Here is a 21703-nt window from a genome sequence, read left to right on the forward strand (position 1 = left end):
GTAGATAGAGAGGAAGGCAAAGTAGGCTTTTATGAGGGGTGACATTTGAACAGAAATAGGGAAGGAAGAAGAGAGATGTTGAAGAAGGAAGAGCGTGCAAAAATAGAGGGGACACAAATGTAAAGGCTTGAGGCAAGAGTTGGCACTAGTCTGGGGACAGCAGAATGGCCAGAGAACTCGTAGGGTCATTAGTGAGAGAAAAAAGTGTAGGCGATGAGATGGAGAAGTACCTGGGGGCCAAGTGGGAGGAGGACTGTAGTTGAACTAGTAGTCACTAGGCTACTGCTGTAGTCCTGGTGAAAGGTGATGGCAGCTTACATAAGGATGCTGCAGATGGAAGTGGGGAGAAGGGTGATTTCTGTGAATGCTGAAGGATGGGGAGTCAGCCATAAAGCCCACGTTTTTGTTTTGAACAGTAGGTTAAATGGGGACCATTTACAGAGAAGGAGAGCTAAGGGAAGAACTTTGGTGACAACATCCAGAATTCTGTTCTCAGTATAAGTTTAGTATGTGGCTTCAACACTTGGCTGCAGCCTTCTGTGCCTTCAGTTCTAGTGCTTAATTGTTGTTGGGATTAAATAATATGATATGATTAAATAATATCTATGCAAAATGCTTAGAACGTGTCTGCTCAATATTGATACTCAACATATGCTACCTTTTCTTTTCATGTAGCTCTTTAGATAGTTATGTATCTAAATGAAAAAATAGCCAAACAAAAGGAAGAAAACCCAACATTCTCTTTGCTGTTGAAACTTATGATTCCATCAAAAAGACTCCAAATGTGATTGGATATGAATTTATACATAAAAAAGATTTAAAATACTGGCTTGGCAGATCCTTAGTGTTAGAAAGGATCATCAGTCATCTAGTTCAAGGTTTTCTCATATGCAGTTCATGAATCCTTAGAAAATGTAGGCAACACGGCAATTCTCTGGGTGCATGTACACTTGCACATATGTGTATTTCTGTTTCTTGTCAGAGAGTCTGAGGCTTTCATGACACCCTCACAGAGTCTGAGTCTCAGAAAGGCCAAGCCCTGCTGGTGGTGAGCACTATTCCATGAACAGAACCCCAGATTTGCTGCTCCTGACTTCTAGTGTGACTTTTATCAAATCCTTCTCTCTAAACCTCAGGACTGCTTTTTATTTCTCCTAGAATTGTTATAAAGCCCCAACAAAAGCACTTTTAAATCATAAAGTGTCCTCTAAATGTATAGCTGTGGCACTGAACTGTGAGAAAACTGCAGCTAGGCAGGGTGCTTGAGTGGTCTGCTTGAGAGCTGACAGCAGAGCCCTGACACCCCCATCTCTCAAGGCCCGCTCAGTGCACTGGCCCCTCAATAAGGGGCCACAGCTTTTTTTGAGAACAAAATGGCCCCATACCAAGACCATTCAGTGGAAAAAGCATAGCCTTTTCAACAAGTGGTGCTGGGGTAACCTGACATCCATGTGCAAACAACTAATTCAGACCTCTAACCCATAACATACATAAAAACTAGCCAAAACTGGATGGAAGACCGAAACATAAGAAACCTATAAAACTCTTAGAATAAAACATAGGAGTAAATCTTCATGTTCTTGAGTTCAGCAAAGCATTCTAAAATATTACACCAAAAGTACAAACAACAAACAAAAAATTAGATGAATTGGACTTTTCTATTTCATAGGACACCATTAAGAAAGTGAAAACTGTACACCTTAAATTTATACCATGTTATATGTTAGTTATATCTCAATAAAGCTGGGGGGGGGGAAGTAAAAAGACAACTCTCGTAACGGGAGAAAATTGCAAGCCATGTATCCGGTAAGAGATTTTTATCCAGAATATACAAAGAACTTTCATAACTCAATAATAAAAAGACAACCAATCTTAAAAATGGGTAAAACATCTGCATAGACATTTTTCCAGATAAGATATACCAATGGCCAATAAGCACATGAAAAGATGCTTAACATCATTAGTCATCAGGGAAATGCAAATCAAGACCACAATGAGAAATTTGTGTGGAACCATGATAACCAAAGGAAAATCTTGAGAAAGAACAAAACTGGAGGCATCATGCTTCTTGATTTCAGGCTGTATTATAAAGTTATAGCAATCAAAACAGTATGGTATCAGCATAAAAACAGACACATAGATCAGATGAACAGAATAGAGACCACTGAAATAAACCCATACATAGATGATTGATAATTTATGATTAAGGATTCAAGAATATACAATGGCAAAAGGACAGTCTCTCCAATAAATGGTATTGGGAAAACTGGACAGCCAGATGCAAAAGAATTAAACTGGACCACTTTCTTACACCAAACACAAAAACTTACTCAAAATAGATTAAAGACTTAAATGCAAGACCTGAAACCATAAAACTCCTAGAAGAAAACACAGGTGGTAACGTCCTTGACATTGGTGTTGGTGATGATTTTTTGGATCTCACACCAAAAGCAAAGGCAACAAGAGCAAATACAAACAAGCGGGACTACATTAAACTAAAAAGCTTCTGCACAGCGAAGGAAACCATCAACAAAATGGAAAGACAACCTACTCAGTGGGAGAAAATATTTGTAAATCACATATCTGGCAAGGGGCTAATATCCAAAATATATAAGAATTCATACAACTCAATAGCAAAACAAACAAACAAAAAACCCCCAAATCAATCTAATTTAAACATGGGTAAAAGATCTGAATAAACATTTTTCCAAAGAAGACATACACATGGCCAAGAGGTACACAAAAAGGTGCTCAACATCATTAACCATCAGGGAAATGCAAACCAAAACCACAATGAGATATCACCTCACACCTGTTAGAATAGCTATCATCAAAAAGTCAAGAGAGAGCAAGTGTTGGTGAGGATGTAGAAAACAGGGGACCCTTGTGCACAGTTGGTGCAAATACAGGAATGCACTGGTGCAGCTACTATGGAAAACAGTATGGAGTGTCCTCAAAAAATTAAAAATGGAACTGCCATAAGACCCAGCAATTCCTAAGGAAATGAGAACACTAACTGGAAAAGATAGCTGCATCCTCATGTTCATGGCAGCATTACTTATAGTAGCCAAGATACACGAGCAAGCTAAGGATCCATCGATGGCTGAAGGGATAAAGTAGATGTGGTATGAGTATATGTGTGTGTGTGTGTACCATTGTTTATATATATACACAATGGAATATTACTCAGTTATAGGGAAGAAAGAAGGTCTGCCATTTGCAGCAACATGTAAGAATCTTGAGGGCATTATAAGTGAAAAAGGTCAGACAGAGAAAGACAGCTATTGTATGATTTTACCTATATGTGGAATCTGAAAAAGGAATGGAGAAAACAAACATACTCATAGATACAGAGTTGCCAGAAACAAGGGAGTGGAGGTGGTGGACAGTAGGTGAAATGGGTGAAGGTAGTCAAAAGGTACAACTTGTAAAGTGATTGAGTCATGGACATGTATAGTATGGTGACTGTAGTTAATACTGTATTGTATTATTTGCAGGTTGCTAAGAGAGTAGATCTTGAAGTTATCAAAAAACTTTGTTAACTGTGTAGTGATGGATGTTGACTTATTGTGGTTATTCATGATATATAGATAAATATACATGATATATACATTCATGATATATACATAAATCATTACATATACTTGAAACAAAGATAATATTATATGTCAATTATACCTTAACAAGACAAAAGAAAACCCCAGTGATATACAGTTTCACACTCCCTTGGATGTCTAAAATTAAAAAGACCACAGTAAGTATTGGGTAGGGGTGGAACAGTTAGAATACTTATTTACTGCTGGTGAGAATGTGAAATGGTCCAGCCACTTTCAAAAAGAGTGTGGCAGTTCCTCAAAATGTTACATGTTGTATACAAATGGTACGTGTCCAAGAGAAATGAAAATATGAAATCAGTCACAAAAGGCCACATATTATGATTCCATAAATATGAAATGTCCAGAATAGGTCACTGCATAGATACAGGAAGTAGGTTGGTGGCTGAGGGGTTTGATGGGAAGATAGCAAGTGATTGCTAATGGGTACCGAGTTTCTTCTGGGGATGATGATCACATTGTGGAATTAGTTGGTGATGATGATTGCACAATGCTGTAAATATACTAAAAGCCAGTGAGTCGTAAACTTTAAAAGGGTGAATTTTATGGTATGTAGATTTTATTTGAAAAGAATAAAGTAACCCCAAATTGTGCTTTCTTGGCTTTGAAAGATAGGGCATGAAACATACTTCTATCCCATTTTATCTCACAACTGCCGTGAGTTTTACTGACAGGCTTAGATGACAAGGGTGTAGTGGTCTTGAGTCAGGTCCGTGGTCAGCTGTCACCTAAGTTCCCTAAATACCCTGTACGTAGACAAGGCTGCAGCTTGTGCAGCTGACACTCAGGACTAGCACCATGTAGGCCAGTAACCTCCTCACCCCAGAGCCGGGTTTTTCCAGGTAAGGATTGAGATCATTCACCAGGCAGCGGGGAAGCATCTCTGCATTGTGCCCAGCTGTATTTGGCCTGTAAATAAACCAGCAACAAAGATTTTCAGCCTTACTATTTTGGGACATTTTAATATTAGGTTAACTTGTTTATTATGTTTAGACGTAGTTTAAGAAAAAAACATATCAGTCACATTTATTTTTAAGGAATATGTTAAGAAACTGCAAAATACTGAATTATTCCTTAACACCCTCTTTTTGGAAATCATTCAGTTTTATACATTAGCATCTTACTATATTCAGTGTGTCTCATAATTAAACGATTATATATACATGTAATATAGTAAAAAGTAATTCTTGTATTTTAGTTAAAAATAGAAAATAAAACAATCTTTTAAAAAATCAACTGTGTCTAAAGCACATGTTCTCAAACTTCTCCGACAGTAAAAGTCAAATGAGACTCATTATAAATGTGGATTTTCTAGGCTTCCATCCCCAAGAGATTGGTTCAATCTGAATTTTTAGAAACCCCCCAGATGATTCTAAGGAGCAGGGTTTACACTTTGAGAAACACTGCCTTAGGGACTTCAGCCTAGAATTGTTCTTCATTGGAGCACCTTGGTGGCTCAGTTGGTTAAGCATCTGCATTGGGCTTAGGTCAAGATCCTGGAGTCCCAGGATGGGGCCCTGCATCAGGCTCCTTGCTCAGCGGAATTTGCTTCTCCCTCTGCCCCTCACCCCGCTTGTGTTCTCTCTTGCTCGCTCTCTCTCTCTCAAATAAATAAAACCTTTTTTTTAAAAAAAAAAAGAATTGTCTTCATTTTAACATAGGTAATTAATAGGTATTTCTTTAGATATTTTCAGCTATTTGATGTTAGAAATAGATGACATTTATACTCTTATTCTGCTATTAGAAGATAATATTTTGTCACAAGCATAACATTTCTAAGTATGTGAAATGTAAGATATGTTTGTTACCACTGTCAGCATCTTTGTTGCTGCTACCCATTAATGTGGTACTGTCTTCACCTGTTATTTGCAGATTTCTTTTGACCTGGCTGAATATACTGCAGATGTTGATGGAGTTGGCACTTTACGGCTTTTGGATGCAGTTAAAACCTGTGGCCTTATCAACTCTGTGAAGTTCTACCAAGCCTCAACAAGTGAACTCTATGGGAAAGTGCAAGAAATACCCCAGAAGGAGACTACTCCTTTTTATCCTCGGTCACCGTACGGTGAGAATGGGTACAACCTTGTGTATGCGCCATGTTCTCTTGGCCTGGGGCATTCATGTGCTTCTGCTTTAATTCCATTCCTGTCTCTCGTCTAAAGTCATTTGACTGTGAGATTAACATTAAAATTAGACTAAAATGACTAGACATGGGGAAGCATAACGTTATACACTGCTCACTCTATAAATATTTGCTGTCATTGCCCCCAGGGTGAAATTACCACTTCACTTCAGTGATCCATGTTCATCCAGCCCTTCCATACACATCACTTTGAAAGGAAAATGAGACCCACATGACTTTTTTTATGTAACTGTTGTGAGATTCGCTGAAGTGATAGGTTTCGTATTTTCTATTTCCCCAATGGAAGTTTCTCTGGGTTCAAATATTTTAAAAAAAGGGGGGTCTGTTACATCTTATGTATTTGTAAAAAGAGTATTCATGAAAGACTTAAGTGATCAAATTTCTAAGCATCTAGAATATTAAGATTTCATATTTTTTTTTCACTTTCTAATTCCTTAAAACTAGGAAAAAGGAAATAAGACCTTAGGTCAACTTGATACATTGCACACGCTATCATCAAATCAGTTAGATTGTGGAAGACAGAACTGTGGGTATTACAAAAGTAAAAATAATCTTAAATATTTTCTTGTGCACATGATTAATTGGCAAAGGAACCTTTAGTCTTTGGCTTTGACTCATATTTTTCTAACTTAATATATTACACATTAATTTTTGCAAGTTGTTACTGTTTAAGATGAGTGAAAATCACTGTCTTTTATAATAAGATACCACCTTTTATAATAATAACTGTCTTTTATTTGCTTTTAAAAAAATTTTTCCAACAGGGGCTGCTAAACTCTATGCCTATTGGATTGTGGTGAACTTCCGAGAGGCATATAATCTCTTTGCAGTTAATGGCATTCTCTTCAATCATGAAAGTCCCAGAAGAGGTCAGTAAATATGTTAATGGACAAGACAATTTCAGACTTTAACAATAACTAAAAAAGTTGTATGTTAACATTCTGCATATGTACTGTATAGACTGGGGAAAACGTCACATCTACTTTTAACTACAGTTGGCCCTTGAGCAACAGGGGTTTGAACTGCACAGGTTCACTTTCACACGGATTTTTTTAGTACAGTACTATAAATGTATTTTCTCTTACGATTTTTTAAAATATTTTCTTTTTTCTAGCTGTTTATTGTAAGCATACAGTATATAATATATACACAAAATATGTGTTGATCAACTGTTATTGGTAAGGCTTCTAGTCAACAGTAGGCTATTAGTAGTTAAATTTGGGGGAGTCAAAGTTATATGCATATTTTCTACTGCATGGAGGGTCACCACTCCTTACCCATCCATAGTGTTCAAGGGTCAGCTATATCATGAATGTCAGAAGTGGTAAACGAAGAAATGTAAATCCAGATTTAATTACTTAGTATGTTTGCTAGGTTTTTTATTCAACATGAAAACTAAATACTGTTCTTATTTTACCATTTTCATTGGTAGGTCTTATCAAGCACGTTTTCAACCTAAGTATTAGGAAGTTTCCAAATGAATGGAAAGGAATAAGTAGTATACTAATGCTTGTTTCCAGAAGTCACTCTTATGCATGTAGACTCAACTTGTAGAATTTATATATTTTTTTTACTTTGAGTCTGTTAGATATTCAGTATTTTTTCTTTATATTCCATTTAAAGAGACATCCAGAAATAACTGTGCTTCTAGAGTAAATATTAAATTTGAAATCAGTGCTTATATTTAGAATCATTATCACTTTTTTTCAGAAAACCATATTTTGTTTGTATTGGCTTGTTTGCTTTTCAGAGTTGCTGTTGAGACTGTTAGCAACATGCTAGCTTTTCTGTTTCAAATATTAGGTTTTAAATAAGAAAATATATTCTTATCATTATTTCTGATTTGCTGAAGCATGAGAAATCTTTACAAAACATGTGTACTCTTCACAAAATGAAAATTATCTGTACAATCTAATTCTAAAATGTTTTATGAAATTTCACTATCATTTAGCCTTTTAGCTGGAGAATCAATAAAAAGTCCAATGTTATAAGTTGTTTCATGTGCAACAACTAGTAATGCTTATAACTTTTTCAATGAAATTTTATGTGACTTTATAGCTACATAATTAACCTACAAGTCATGAGGAAAGAGTAAAGTGACAGATTTATAAAGGTATCTTTAATGTCAATACATTTTTATTTTATAATTGCGTAAGTTAAAAATTCCCATGATACGCTGTTAAAGCATAAGAACCCAGTCTGTCATGCCTGTTGTCCCAAAAGAAAACAACTTTACAAACCGCCAGAGAGATTTCTTTAATTAATTTTGTGGTTCTGGGTGTCCTTAGTAGAGGGAAAAGGAAAAAGGAAGACCTTAGCTCTCCTTGCCCACAGCATTTGGTATGCAGGATGCTCAAGGTACCTGTTCAGTGAATGATAGTCTCTGCCTCTTTCCTCATAAACATGTTTATACCCATTGTTTGGGTTTCTGTGCTTTTCCCCTCTCAACTTCTCTACCTGCAAAACAAAATAAATAAGTAAAAATCAATTGTTTTGGATCAGGTTAGGGTAGGGAAAAGCATTCTTAGTTGCAGAAGGAAAAGATACATTAAAATATGACCTTCCGTCAAAAAAAAAAATCCTCTATTTGCATATGTTGTAATGAGGACTAATTTTTGCCTTTGTCAGTATTTAAACACTTCTTTAAAAAAATTATTTTAAAATTAATACTTCTTTCTTCCCTCTCACTCCCTCTTACTCCCAGCTCTGTCCTCAGGCCCACTAAAACTCCTTCAAAAACACTCCAAGTGTCTTTATCGTAAACATACAGACAGGGTTATTCTATACACAATATTCTACATCGAGGGCTTTTGTTAAATGTTTGTTAAAAAACTTGACCTTGTAGCATACACCATTCTGTTTTGTTTTTATATCTGAAAATCAATATTTAATTTTTTATTTCATTTAATATCAAATAATGAAAAATAATAGTATATGTGGAAATGATGTAATATTTATTTGTTAAGATATCTAATACTTAATACATAGAGCATTTTTTGGAAGTTGGAAATTAATTTTCATATTAACTTAATCCTACCATAATACTATTGTTTTGTCACAGTTATTATTTTCCAAAGAGATTCTCTGCCAGACTGAGAATTCCTTAATGATAGGTCTGTATTATATTTTTGAATCTTCAGCTTATAAAACAATACCTATCTGCTAATAAACATTCAATAAATATTTTTAAATGAGTGAATGAATGTATATCTCATGTTTTAGTAAAACGTTACTGACTTAAAGGTAGGCAGTCTGAATTAGGAGTTATATAAAAGTTTTAAATAAATGTTTTACTGGTTTCATGAATAAGGGTGTAGCTGAAGGCAAACTATTTTGAAGTAAAGATTCACCCTGATATACTTCAATAAATAGATTAAAAAGATTTCAAATTAATAATCTTAGTCTATATACCTATAATTGCTGTGGTACTTTAAGTTCGTTTATTTTCTTAAGTAGGTCGAACATTTATACATCAGTCCTCTTTTGCCCTGTTAACACAGTGAGCAAATACTCTTTTTAGATAGCACAGTGGTAAACCTCAATCTAGTTCTAAGGTATATTATCACAAAAGTCCAATTAGTAGAGCCCAAACTGATGCAGCCTTTTTTGGGATGTGTACTTTTTCTCTAACGAAAAATGTTTGACAAGGCCCCCCTTTTTTTTTTTTTTTTTTTAAAGATTTTATTTCTTTATTTGAGACAGAGAGAATGAGAGACAGGGAGCATGAGAGGGAGGAGGGTCAGAGGGAGAAGCAGACTCCCTGCCGAGCAGGGAGCCCGATGCGGGACTCGATCCCGGGACTCCAGGATCATGACCTGAGCCGAAGGCAGTCGCTTAACCAACTGAGCCACCCAGGCGCCCTGACAAGGCCCCTTTTGACTGCAGGAATAGCATTCCATGAGAATTTCTAACTTTAAAAAGTATGGAAGAAGTATTTTTCAACATAAAGGTATTCTAGACCAGAGGTTGACAAATAGTGGCTCATGGGCCAAATCCAACCCACCATCCTATTTTTGTAAATAAAATTTTATTGGAGCACAGACATATCCATCTGTTTGTATATTGTCTATGGCTGCTTTCACAGTAGAGTCCTGAGGCCTGCAAAGCCTAAAATATTTTCTGTCTGGCCCTTTAAGAAAACATTTGCTAGCCTCACCTATAGAATAATTAGTTCCTCAACATCAAGAAACTTTCAGTTAGGTTTAATATTTCCCCCAAGGTAGCAAGATAGTCTTATGCAAGGGATTTCCAACAAATATTAAAGTCAAGGAGAATCGATAGTTAAGACATCCATAAACAGAATTCCTGAAGTATTTGGGTCCATTGGGGTTCTGTTATGCTCTATTGCAGGACTGAGGTATAGAACCAAATAAACTAGGAACTGACTGAAGATCAGGAGCATGGTTCATTACAGCAACCCTACCTCCTGAGTTTGACATTTTTCATTACATTTTTGACTGTACTATATGCCTTTTCTCTATTCCAAATCCTTTATGGTTTTCTTTTTTTTTTTCTTTATTTATCTGGGAGAGAGAGAGAGCATGTGCGAGCAGGGGAAGGAGCAGAGGAAAAGAGAGAGGGAGAGAGAGAATCTCAAGCAGACTCCCCACTGAACATGGAGCCCGACTTGGGACTCGATCTCATGACCCTGAGATCATGACCTGAGCCAAAACTAAGAGTCGGACGCTCAACCGACTGTGCCACCCACGTTTCCCCTTTATGGTTTTCTTTTTAAGTGTACTTATTTTGCTTTGTTATGAGAAGATTATAATGCCTCTAAAGATACTTGGGATCACCTGTGTTTGGCACAGAATTAACCATTGGAGATTATTGTAGAGAATAAAGCCAGTAATCCAAAGACTTGGGCTCTGTTTCCCATTCAACCATGCAGTCATTCTTTCAATTAAGGCAAGATGGTTGATATGCTCATGCCTTAGGTTTGCTTTTTTATAAAATGGAGGCACTTGAGTAATATTTACTACACATTAATAATGAACAGTAGTTAAAATTCTTGACTTATTTGAATTTCCCTGATGGCTAATGATGTTGAACATTTTTTCATGTGTCGTTAGCCATTTGTATGTCTTCTTTGGAAAAGTATCTGTTCATGTCTTCTGCCCATTTTTTGACTTGATTATTTGTTTTTTGGGTGTTGAGTTTGAGAAGTTCTTTATAGATCTTGGATACCAGCCCTTTGTAGTGTCATTCGCAAATATCTTCTCTCATTCCATGGGTTGCCTCTCTGTTTTGTTGACTGTTTCCTTTGCTGTGTGGAAGCTTTTTATCTTGGTGAAGTCCCAAAAGTTCATTTTCACTTTTGTTTCCCTTGCCTTTGGAGACGTGTTTTGAAAGAAGTTGCTGTGATAGGTATTAAGGAGGGCACATATTGCATGGAGCACTGGGTGTTAAATGCAAACAATGAATTGTGGATCACTACATCATAAACTAATGATGTACTGTATGGTGACTAACATAACATAATAAAAAATTATTTAAAAAATAAGTAAAATAAAATTCTTGACTTATATGTCCATAAAGGGATGAAAATGTATGATATGTATCATGTTCTGTGAATACTATGTATTATATAACAATATTCACCGATATTCCCAAGGTGCTTTTATTCGTAAGCACTCAACTTTTTTAAATAAATGTACTATTTTTTAAATTAAAGTGATAGTTGCTTTATGAATAAGTTGTACAAAATTGCACATGTATCTGAAAAGCTTTTTCCTTTAATATTTCAAGTTTCTTCAAACTTGAAATTTTGTAAGTTTCATTTACGTATCTCTATAGCTATATGTACATAAATACAGTGTTCTGTTTGCCACAAATGTGGCAAATGTGGCTATAGTGACACCTTTCTTTTGGAAATACAGATTTATATATTTTCTTTTTTTATATTTTATTTATTTGACAGGGAAAGAGAAAGAGAGCACAGCAGGGTGAGTGGCAGGTAGAGGGAGAGGGAGAAGCAGGCTTCCCGCGGAGCAGGGAGCCCGACGCGGGGCTCAATCCCAGGACCTTGAGATCATGACCTGAGCCGAAGACAGACGCCCAAAGACTGAGCCACCCAGGCGCCCCTATTTCATCTTTTTTTTAAAAAGAAATTTGAATACAACTTGTATTTTATTTATTTTAAAGATTTTATTTATTTGAGAGAGAAAGAGAGAGAGCGTGAGCACAAGCAGAGGGAGCAGCAGGCTCCCCATGGAGCAGGGAGCCCTATGTGGACTTGATCCCAGGACCCTGGGATCATGACCTGTGCCGAAGGCAGACACTTAATTGACTGAGCCACCGAGGCGCTCCTAGATTCACATATTTTCTATTTAGGAAATAAAGGCTATGTTTATTGTCCAGAGCTATTAAATTTTTGTGAGGAAAATGTCATGTATGGAAAATCTTTTAGCTTTTGTTGCTAAGTATTTTTGAAAGGGTAATCAGTTAATAAGACTGATGTCATAAAGCTATTGACTATATAAACTATGGAAAATATTGAGACATTTTTTAATTGCTTTAAAGTATTTTGTGAATAAAGACAGAGTTTCTTTTCAAATATATCATTTATCGGTTATAAAATCTCTTAAATTTAAGATTATTCTACAAACCAGAACATTAAAACAAGCCCATTTGTAAAGCTAACAATATTTATAGTTTTGATTGTTTATTAATTAATTAATTTTTTAAAGAGATTTTATTTATTTATTTTAGAGAGAGATACAGAGAGCATGAGAGAGAGCGAGTACAAGTAGGGGGGAAGGGCAGAGGGAGAGGGAGAAGTGGTCTCCCTGCTCAGGGGTGAGCCCAACTCGGGGTTAGATCCCAGGACCCTGGGATCATGACCTGAGCCAAAAGCAGATACTTAACACACTGAGCCACCCAGGCGCCCCACTGATAGCTTATTAATTTAGAAGGTAAAGTAACAGGAATTCCTACTATTCATCACCTGGATAATTAAACCATTTTACTAATTATATTTTATTCTTATATTAGCATGTCACAGATACAAATTTGCTGACCTTTAAGAATTATAAATAACATTAATATCTTATATAAAATAATATATTGAAAAAATCCTCATATTTTGCGTGATCATCAGGAATGAACAAAGAGAGATATCCTATCTTCTAGTTTCAGAAGATTAAAAAGTCAAATGATTAAACTTGACTTCCTAACTTTAATGACTGTAACCATGTGACTTTTCCATTTTCAGTATGATTGTAGAAATAATGTCTAATCTCCTATAGCTAGGTAATGGTGTAGGTTTCTGAGAGACTTCCCAGAGCTATATCCTTGAGGTGAAAGCCCGCACCAAGAGTGTGTTTGGCCAAAGTTCTCTGCTGTCTGGTATCTGCAGGTGGGGCTCAAGTGTCTGCTGGTTCACAGTGGTGGGGCCTATTGATTTTTGACTCTCACTTGGATGCCACTGGTGCTACAGAAGGAGGTCAGTTTAAGAGTTCCAGTCTTTGGGACACCTGGGTGGCTCAGTCAGTTAAGCGTCTGCCTTCAGCTCAGGTCATGATCCTAGGGTACTGGGATCGAGTCCCGCCTCAGGCTCCCTGCTCAGCGGGGAGCCTGCTTCTCCCTCTGCCTGCTGCTCCCTGCTACTTGTGCTCCCTCTCTTTCCCTCTCTGACAAATAAATAAATAAAATATTTTTTAAAAAAAGAGTTCCAGTCTTTTCATGAGGATATTTTTCACGGGCTCATCTTAATATATAGGTCATTAGGTCCATCTGGACAATACAGTAACTACTACTTCCAGAATCAACTAAAGAAGTCAAGTTTGGCTATATGAACCTACCTCATCGCCATTAATTTACTAGCAATGAGTCACATGCAGTGATTGGATCCATCCCTTGGATCCCTTTAACCTGAAATCATGTTCCATGTCAACAGTACTATTTCTTCATTTTCTTCCCATTCTTCTTCTTCTTTTTTAAGTGTTTAAACTGGAACATTTACTCAGCTCTACAGAAGGGATTATTTTTTCTCAGTAGATTTTCTCCTTTTCTTTCTCCTTCCATGTTTGACCCCTAAATAATGCTGTCTTCCACATACAGTGCGTAACTATGCTACCTTCTCTGTGACCCTGGAGCCTTCTAAAGACTGCTCCCTTCAGGAGCTCTTCAGTTGTTGGACTCCTGTTTTCTCCAGAATTCCAAGAGAGCCTAATAAATATCACTAAGAAGCTGGGGTGCATTTATGTTCTTACTTTATTCTGTATTTCTTTCTTTTTTTTTTTTTTTTTTAAGATTTTATTTATTTTTTGACAGAGAGAGAGACAGCGAGAGAGGGAACACAAGCAGGGGGAGTGGGAGAGGGAGAAGCAGGCTTCCCGCTGAGCAAGGAGCCCGATGTGGGGCTCGATCCCAGGACCCTGGGATCATGACCTGAGCCGAAGGCAGACGCTTAACAACTGAGCCACCCAGGTGCCCCTGTATTTCTTAAGAAGAACTTTTTATCATTTCCCAGCTGAGGGAATCGGAGTAGTTTGGCCGTCATCATACATCATCATCAAACATAGTAACAGTGAAAAATACTATATTCATGAGCTGTTTTGTTGCATTTAACATTGTGAGTTAATACTCGAAAGGTACTTTTAGAGACATTTTGACTAACCTTGTTTAACTTACACATTTCTTTATTTGTATGTGGGAATTCATATGCCTAATTTTTTCTAATTCTTTAATTTAAAAGTGTACAATAACCCATTAGATAATATTCTTTATTTTTAGGGAACAGTTGATATCCACTTGTATGTATTCTCCACCCAAAACCCTCAGAACTTATGAGCTAGAAAGGAATTTAAAGATCATTCCATCCCATTTATTTCATCAATGAAGAAACTGAAGCAGTATGATGTTGAGTTGTCCAAGGCGACAAAACTAACATGTTGTCAACACTAAAGCTAGAAATAATCCTGAAGAGAGAGTGACATAAACTTTGTTCATATTTGCAGAAATAGCATGTATATGAACTGTGAGCTGGAAGTGAGCAAATCAACCCCCATGAAGCAGAGCTGGTACTTATACTATGGAATGAAGCAAGTGAAGAAGTTGGAAATTTATCTCAGTTGCTCTTATCTTTCGTAAAAGACATTAATTAATTTGGTTAAAGGCAATATTCCTTTCAGATATTTAGCAGAATAATAATAGAACAGTTTTATAATGTTAAAATATAAATATGATATGAAGCCAATGACTTATCTTGAGTATCACCAAGAAGTTGGCAGTGAGAGGAAATAGAACTAATGCAAAGTAATGCAAAGTTAAAAATCATGTGGCAATAAGAAGAGATAAAGTACTTTAAATATACCTGTGATTAACAGTTTAAGGCTATCTCAAATGGATGGTGTACTACTACTGTTTAGATATTGAGCCATTTTTAGATGATCTAGCACATTCCTCTAAATATGGGCTTCATAAGAAATCACATATATCAGTCTAAACACAGTATTCACCTGACTGAGAGAATCTGACATTTTAAGGTTCATGAACTTATGGTTTCAAGTCTTAGACTTGAGGTTTTGTTTTTTGTTTTTTTTTAGCTGCCAAGTGTTTTGCTTTTTAAAATGTCTAACTATATTTATTACTATAAATTCATCTTCATATTTTAAACTATAATTCCTGTAAAAATTAACTGATTAAGTCACAGTAAAATTTTGGAAAATTTTCTCCTTCGTTTTTTCTGAAGATTGCTCTTTTTCATTGCTGGAAGATACCAAGGACTAGGTGTGAAGGAATGAAAGTGGGGAGAGTATGACTTTACCCCCCAGAGTTCTTGTGACAATGTCTGGAGGTGTTTTTGGTTGTCACAACTGGAGGTGAGGGTAGCAGCAGGGATGTTCTTAAACATCTACAATACACAAGACAGCCCCAAAAGCAAAGAATTATCCAGCCCCCAAATGTCGGTAGTGCTAAGGGTGAGAAAGCCTGCTCTAGAACTTCACCCTTGAATGTTATCACCAAATCTAGATAAATGTCATCTATAAGACTGGGATCTTCTCTTTCTTTACATATCACTTTTATTTTGCAGTAAATCCTTCAAGCTTTAGCAAGCATTTGCCTAAACACAGGAGAAAGAAAAACCAAAACCCTCTGATTTAATAAGTAGCTCCATGTGAAACCATTTAGGCCTTAAGTATTCTGGTCTACTACAGGTCAAATGCCAGTCAGGGAAGCCCAGAGAACATAGTTGCTATTGCAGGGCTCTCCTAATCATTTGGGGCTCAATTCTTACTTTCGTGACCCACTGGTCTGCAGAACCACATCAAAGTAGGTCCATGACGACCTTCCTTCCACCTTCAAAATAAATGAGCATATTTATCTTTTGTTGTACGTTATAACAAGAACAAAGCTTTCCTTTGGGAATAAGCTGTAGATTCTTGTGCTGTCTTTGATATAAGACAATAAAATGGATTTGAGATAATTTCTCAATGTATAGGATTACAGTAATATTAGTGTGAGATGTTCACTTTATTTGAAAATTTTCCTTAAAAATTATTTGAATCCATAAATATTTTAGTGCTTTAGGGAATAATAGAATGCAGGATATAAGTTAAATGACTGGAACTTGTTTTTATTTAATTTCAACAGGGCAAAGCCCTCATCTTTGTGTGTGTATGTGTGTGTGTAAATAAAACAATCTTTAAAAATTACAAAGTTATTATTTGCCTGTCTGAGTAGCAATTTAAATCATACAATTATAGAAATAACAAGAAACAAGCAAACCAATATCCAACAGCCCAATATTTATTTGTATTTTTTTAAAGATTTTATTTATTTATTTGAGAGAGAGAATGAGATAGAGATCATGAGAGGGGGGAGGGTCAGAGGGAGAAGCAGACTCCCTGCTGAGTAGGGAGGGACTCGATCCCAGGACTCCAGGATCATGACCTGAGCCTAAGGCAGTCGCTTAACCAACTGAGCCACCCAGGTGCCCTATTTGTATTTCTGTCTATTAAAGCTATTCTGTGGTTCTTTTAGATGAGCATCATAGCCTTAATGTATTAAAAAAAAAATTGCCCATTCTGAAATGAGTTGATGAAGTAATCTCACACTAAAGTTCAGCAGAGCATTAATGGGTTTTACACAATACCATTTTGTCTGTGTGTAAATGGTTAGATTGTGGGCCACTCACCTTGGACCCACCATATTCTAGGTGGCCTTTCCGGTTGGGCACAAAGTGACAGCATCTGGCTTACTATTACACCTGTAGTCTGTGATACTTCACAGGTGACATCTGTACTTGGAGATCACAGAGCTGTCTGCCAATATTATTCTCTGTGGGGAGATGAGGTGTAATTGCTTAAACATGAAAGACTTTTGAAGCAATAGTTGGTCTAATTGAGGTGGTTGTTACCACTAAACAAAGTCAGGTCCTTCCCACCTACTGAGGTGAGACTTCTGAGACTGTTAAATTGATTTTTTTAATGTCTTGTAATTTCTGTGACATTTACATTGAAAACCAAACTAACAACTGTCTGATCTCACGTAGTGTATCTCCCCCAGTATAAGCAGGCAGGGTACACAGTGGTTAAGAGTGCACTAAGCCACTCAGAGCCAGACCTGGATGGAGTCTGCCTGGCTGCACTACTTACTCAGACCTCAGTTTCCTCTTCTGTACTGCTAACAGTGCCTGCCTAATCGGTGGGTGCACTGTGAGGATCAAGGGTGCCGTACTGGCTACTTACCTGTGGGTCCCATGTAAAAGTAAGATAGGAGAGCATATGTGAAAAGGATTAACACAGTGCCTGGTAGATTTTGAACATGTGTGTATTTCTTTTTCCCTCCTCTCTTCTCCCCTCTTACTGTATTTTCAGTACTGAGCCTAGAGTATCTCTTTATTCCTCCCCTTCTGAGGTGAAATACTGTGTTGGAGCCAAACTTGTTTGTGGGATTCTAGTGGTTATTGGCATAAGACTAAGACAGTAAGAAATATGAATCCCGTAGGGCCTGCAAATTAGAGATGGTTTTGAACCAAAAACAGAATATATTAATGATGTTTACAGATGAATTAGAGTAGTCACTGAGACATCCATGAATTGCAAAAAGAAAAAAAACATGTAAGTAGTATTGGAGAATTGCTGGAATCACAGGAAAGGCCATTTTCAAATGAGATTCTGGCAGTTAAAGCAGTGAACATTTAAATTAGGGAAGTCAAAAAAAGATGTTGAATATGGAAAGATTATGGTAAACATCAAACACCTATGAAAGACCCTTGGGAAAATTAGTGAAACCTTCAAGTATTTTTTAAAATGATTCAGATATTTTTATTAATGGTCCTGTGAGAATCTTAAGTGAAATACAAAATGGTATTTTGTAAAAAAAAAAAAAAAAAATTACGAACCAGGATGTTTTTTGTTTTGTTTTATTTTTTTTTCCCTTTTTGGCTATACTAAGAAAAAACACATCAGTATAACTATAATTTAAATTTTATCAATTATAAGAGAAATAGCAATTCTTTTCAAAATAGCATTTTCCCCCAAATTTAGTTTGAATCAAAGCTTTCTTTTTCACTATTTATTATGGAACTTTGTTTTCCCTTTTAATTGAATCAGGCTCAGGTAAGGATACAGAAGTATCCAACTGTTTCACTCCAGGTTCCATCACTTACTAAAATGAGTGACTTTTGGCAAGTTTCTAAGTCTCTCTCAGCCTCAGTTTTTTCATCCATAAGATGGGATAATAAAGTTGTCACTTAGGATTGTTGTGAGCATTAAAGGAAATAATGTAAGTAAAGTTACTAGCATATTATTATTATTTCCACCACTACTAGTAATGTTGCATCTGGAGAAGGAGGGTCAGTTTGTACCATCTCACAATCTAAAATGTAATAATAATAAAAAGGAATAACAAAAAGGAAATTAATAAAGTGATAGACAACTTGTCTTTCCTGAGCAAGTAAGGAAGTTAAGCTTTCAGAGCTTGGTAACTGGTAATTAAGGTAGACAAGATGTGATAAAGTAATCCACAGAATATTGAACATGAAGTTAAGAGTAAGTTCTGAACTTCTGTTGTTTATGGGATGTTTAATTCCCAGAGTTCATTTAAAGACTAAACTCTGAGCAGAAAAGATTCTTCTAGATAGAGGATTTAAAATCTATATTCCTTTCCTATGCTCACCTTTGCGGAAGAAAACTTGTGCTATAAGAAAATACTGGTTACAAAGAAAGAGAAAGATCAGAGAAGAGCCATACAGCACTCCAGATCCATAATCAGCATTCTGGGAAGCTCAGTGGAGGAACTGAAACCTCGCATAAAAACCAGTTGATAATGCTTCAGTGCTTAAAGACAATCTTTGGCCAGTGTATAAGCCAATACTAAAACATAACAATAAACTTCTGGGAACAAACCCAGCAGGACAAACCAGCCTGCAACAGGCACAATAAAGAGAATCTGCCCAGAACAGAACAGTTCCTTAGGTCAGGATCATTGTGTGTCTATGTTGGGGGGTGAGGAGGCATTGGACATTTTTACCAGAACCACTGAATATCTTCTATAGTTTGTTAGATACTTACAAATACACTTATAACAAGCGTAATCTAAATTTAGCCTGACCTAGGATTAAGAGGGGATTGGCAGTCCCTCAAAGTTGAGACATATAACTAGGTCTGAGAAAGGAGATATGGTACAAAGAGAGGGCAGCAAAGCCTTTTTTTTGTTTTGTTTTTTGAAATGAAGAAATTTGTGACACTAGAGACACAGGAATGCCAGAAATACTCCTTTGGGGATCAGATTATGAACTGAGGTCATGAGGTAGGAAGGGGGCATCTCCCCCACTTCCATGAGAAGCACAGCTCGTTGAGGGAGATGCACTGCCCTGTGGAACCTCAGGACCTGTGCAGCTCTGGACTGTCAGAGAATCGGGAACCATGAAGCAATAGAGTTCTCATGGAGGATGCTGGTGACTGTGATTCCTCCCTAAATTAGTTTAATGACAGAAAGGTGAGAACGTTAAACAACTGGTTTTGAGAATATTTGAAATATCCCAGGAACTCCTAGAATTGTTGGGGATTCAGCAAGTAGGGGTACTGACTCAGCAAGAATTGGACCCTAATGCTACTCTGACCTCCTTTATAGTTACAGGCTCACGGAATCCTGAGGCATGCAGTTGCCAAAATATACTTAATAAATTGTAGTTGGATCTTATTAGCATGTGGGCTCAACCATTCTCAACAAATCCTTTTGCCATCTTTATACACTCCTGGTTTAATGAACACTTCCAGTTATTGTTATAGAGACATTCCTGCTCTGGACAGACCCTAATGATGAGTAGAATAAAAATTCCTGGAGTGAGCAAAATTTATGTTAAAGAAGGCTTATTTCTGCCAGAATAGGCAGGTCATTATAATAAAACTTTTTAAATGTCTAGTATGTTTAAGATTTCTTAAAAGGTGCTAAAGCAGGATGTACATGAGGATAAGTAGCCCATAATGCGATGCAATTAAGGAAGTGAAAATACAATCTGATCACAAAGAGACACTTCCTGGCCATGAAAAAGGTAGGCATGCAGCATAATTTTATCAATGGAATAGGGGAAGCCCCAGTGCCCACAAGATGTTAAAGAAGGCTGGGTTGAAGTACACAGGAAATGTCTCAACCCTAGCCCAGGTGCCTCTTAAAATCCTAACAATGAATTTGTACAAAAGAAGCAAAACCCGTTTTTAAAGAAGAGGAAGGAATTTCTCAGAGGAGCGCAGATTAATTTTATTGGAGGAAGACAAAATGAACATTGTTAAGAACCTTACTACTAATATATTCTCAAAAAAAAAAAAAAGAACCTTACTACTAATATATTCTCATGTAGACAGCCACTGGACTGTATACTCTCAGAAATCTATGATAAGTATTTAATCTGAAGTTCTAGGCATTTGGGGATGTTTCCTTAACCTGCAAACAAAGGGAAATATTCCTTATAGGAAGTAAATAGAAGGCAGGGGAAATAAAATATTTTAAAAAATGAATATAATCTATTCTTCTACGCCCAGCACTAAAATAAGCTAATGTACCATATATGAAAAAAATGACATGTATATGTATCTTTTAACAGATAAATAGAACTTTGTAGACACAGTTGAATACTACTGTGTTAATTACAGTTGGTGGTTATGAAAATGAATTGCTTCTCTAGAATGGATTTGGGGGTGGGGATTGCAGGAGTTGAGTGCTCCACATGAGCTGTGCTTCAGGATCTGGTACCTCTATCAGGAGGAAAGGGGTGGTTACTGTTCACTTTGAAGCCTTACCTAGTTAGCATCCAAGGTGGCTGCCCTGCCGCACACTCCTTTCCTCCAGCTGATGGGATGAACACGCTCTGTGGCCACTTCCCTCAAGGTCTCTGATGCTAGCTTGATGTGTTTAGCATATTCCCTTTTTCCTTGGCTGGATTCTAAGTGCTTCTAAGACTGGAATTTTTTTTTTTTTTAAAGATTTTTATTTATTTTTTGACAGAGAGACAGCGAGAGAGGGAACACAAGCAGGGGGAGGGGGAGAGGGAGAAGCAGGCTTCCCGCGGAGCAGGGAGCCCAATGCGGGGCTCGATCCCAGGACCCTGGGATCATGACCTGAGCCGAAGGCAGACGCTTAACGGCTGAGCCACCCAGGCGCCCCTAAGACTGGAATTTTTAAGCAACAAATCATTCTTGAGAACTATGGAAGGCTCCTGAGCTAATAGCTTGTATTTTCAAGAAGTTTTAACTTTGGGGACTATTAGTGATATTAATGATGATAAGGGTAACATAGTGGCTAACACTTAGCCCTTACCATGTAGACCGTACTCTGTTTTTCACTTACTTCTTTTAATCCTCATAATAAAACTATTAAGTAGGTATGGTTTTGTCCATTTTATAGGTGAAGAAACAGATTAGTTTCCTGTAGTAAGCAAAGGGTCCAGGATTTGAACCCAGGCAGCCTGACTTCAGAACTCCTGCAATTATCCATTATA

General features: G+C 36.8%; 1 protein-coding gene across 4 annotated transcripts in view; it reads left to right on the forward strand.

Moving 5' to 3' along the window:
* GMDS (GDP-mannose 4,6-dehydratase) overlaps window positions 1-21703 on the forward strand; it is a 659281-nt gene that overhangs the window by 312658 nt on the left and 324920 nt on the right. For all 4 annotated transcript variants that reach the window (XR_010413540.1, XM_064597281.1, XM_045866473.3 and 1 more), the window contains exons 5-6: window positions 5487-5679; window positions 6522-6626. Coding sequence is in view for 3 of the 4 variants with exons in the window: in XM_064597281.1 (XP_064453351.1) it covers window positions 5487-5679; window positions 6522-6626 (298 nt within the window). In the remaining variant the exon portion in view is untranslated. The remainder of the gene's footprint in view (window positions 1-5486; window positions 5680-6521; window positions 6627-21703) is intronic.

This window comes from Mirounga angustirostris, unplaced genomic scaffold (assembly GCF_029215605.1).
Source record: "Mirounga angustirostris isolate CCGP_5_RB_7025 unplaced genomic scaffold, mMirAng1.0.hap1 SCAF_8, whole genome shotgun sequence".
Taxonomy (NCBI): domain Eukaryota; kingdom Metazoa; phylum Chordata; class Mammalia; order Carnivora; family Phocidae; genus Mirounga; species Mirounga angustirostris.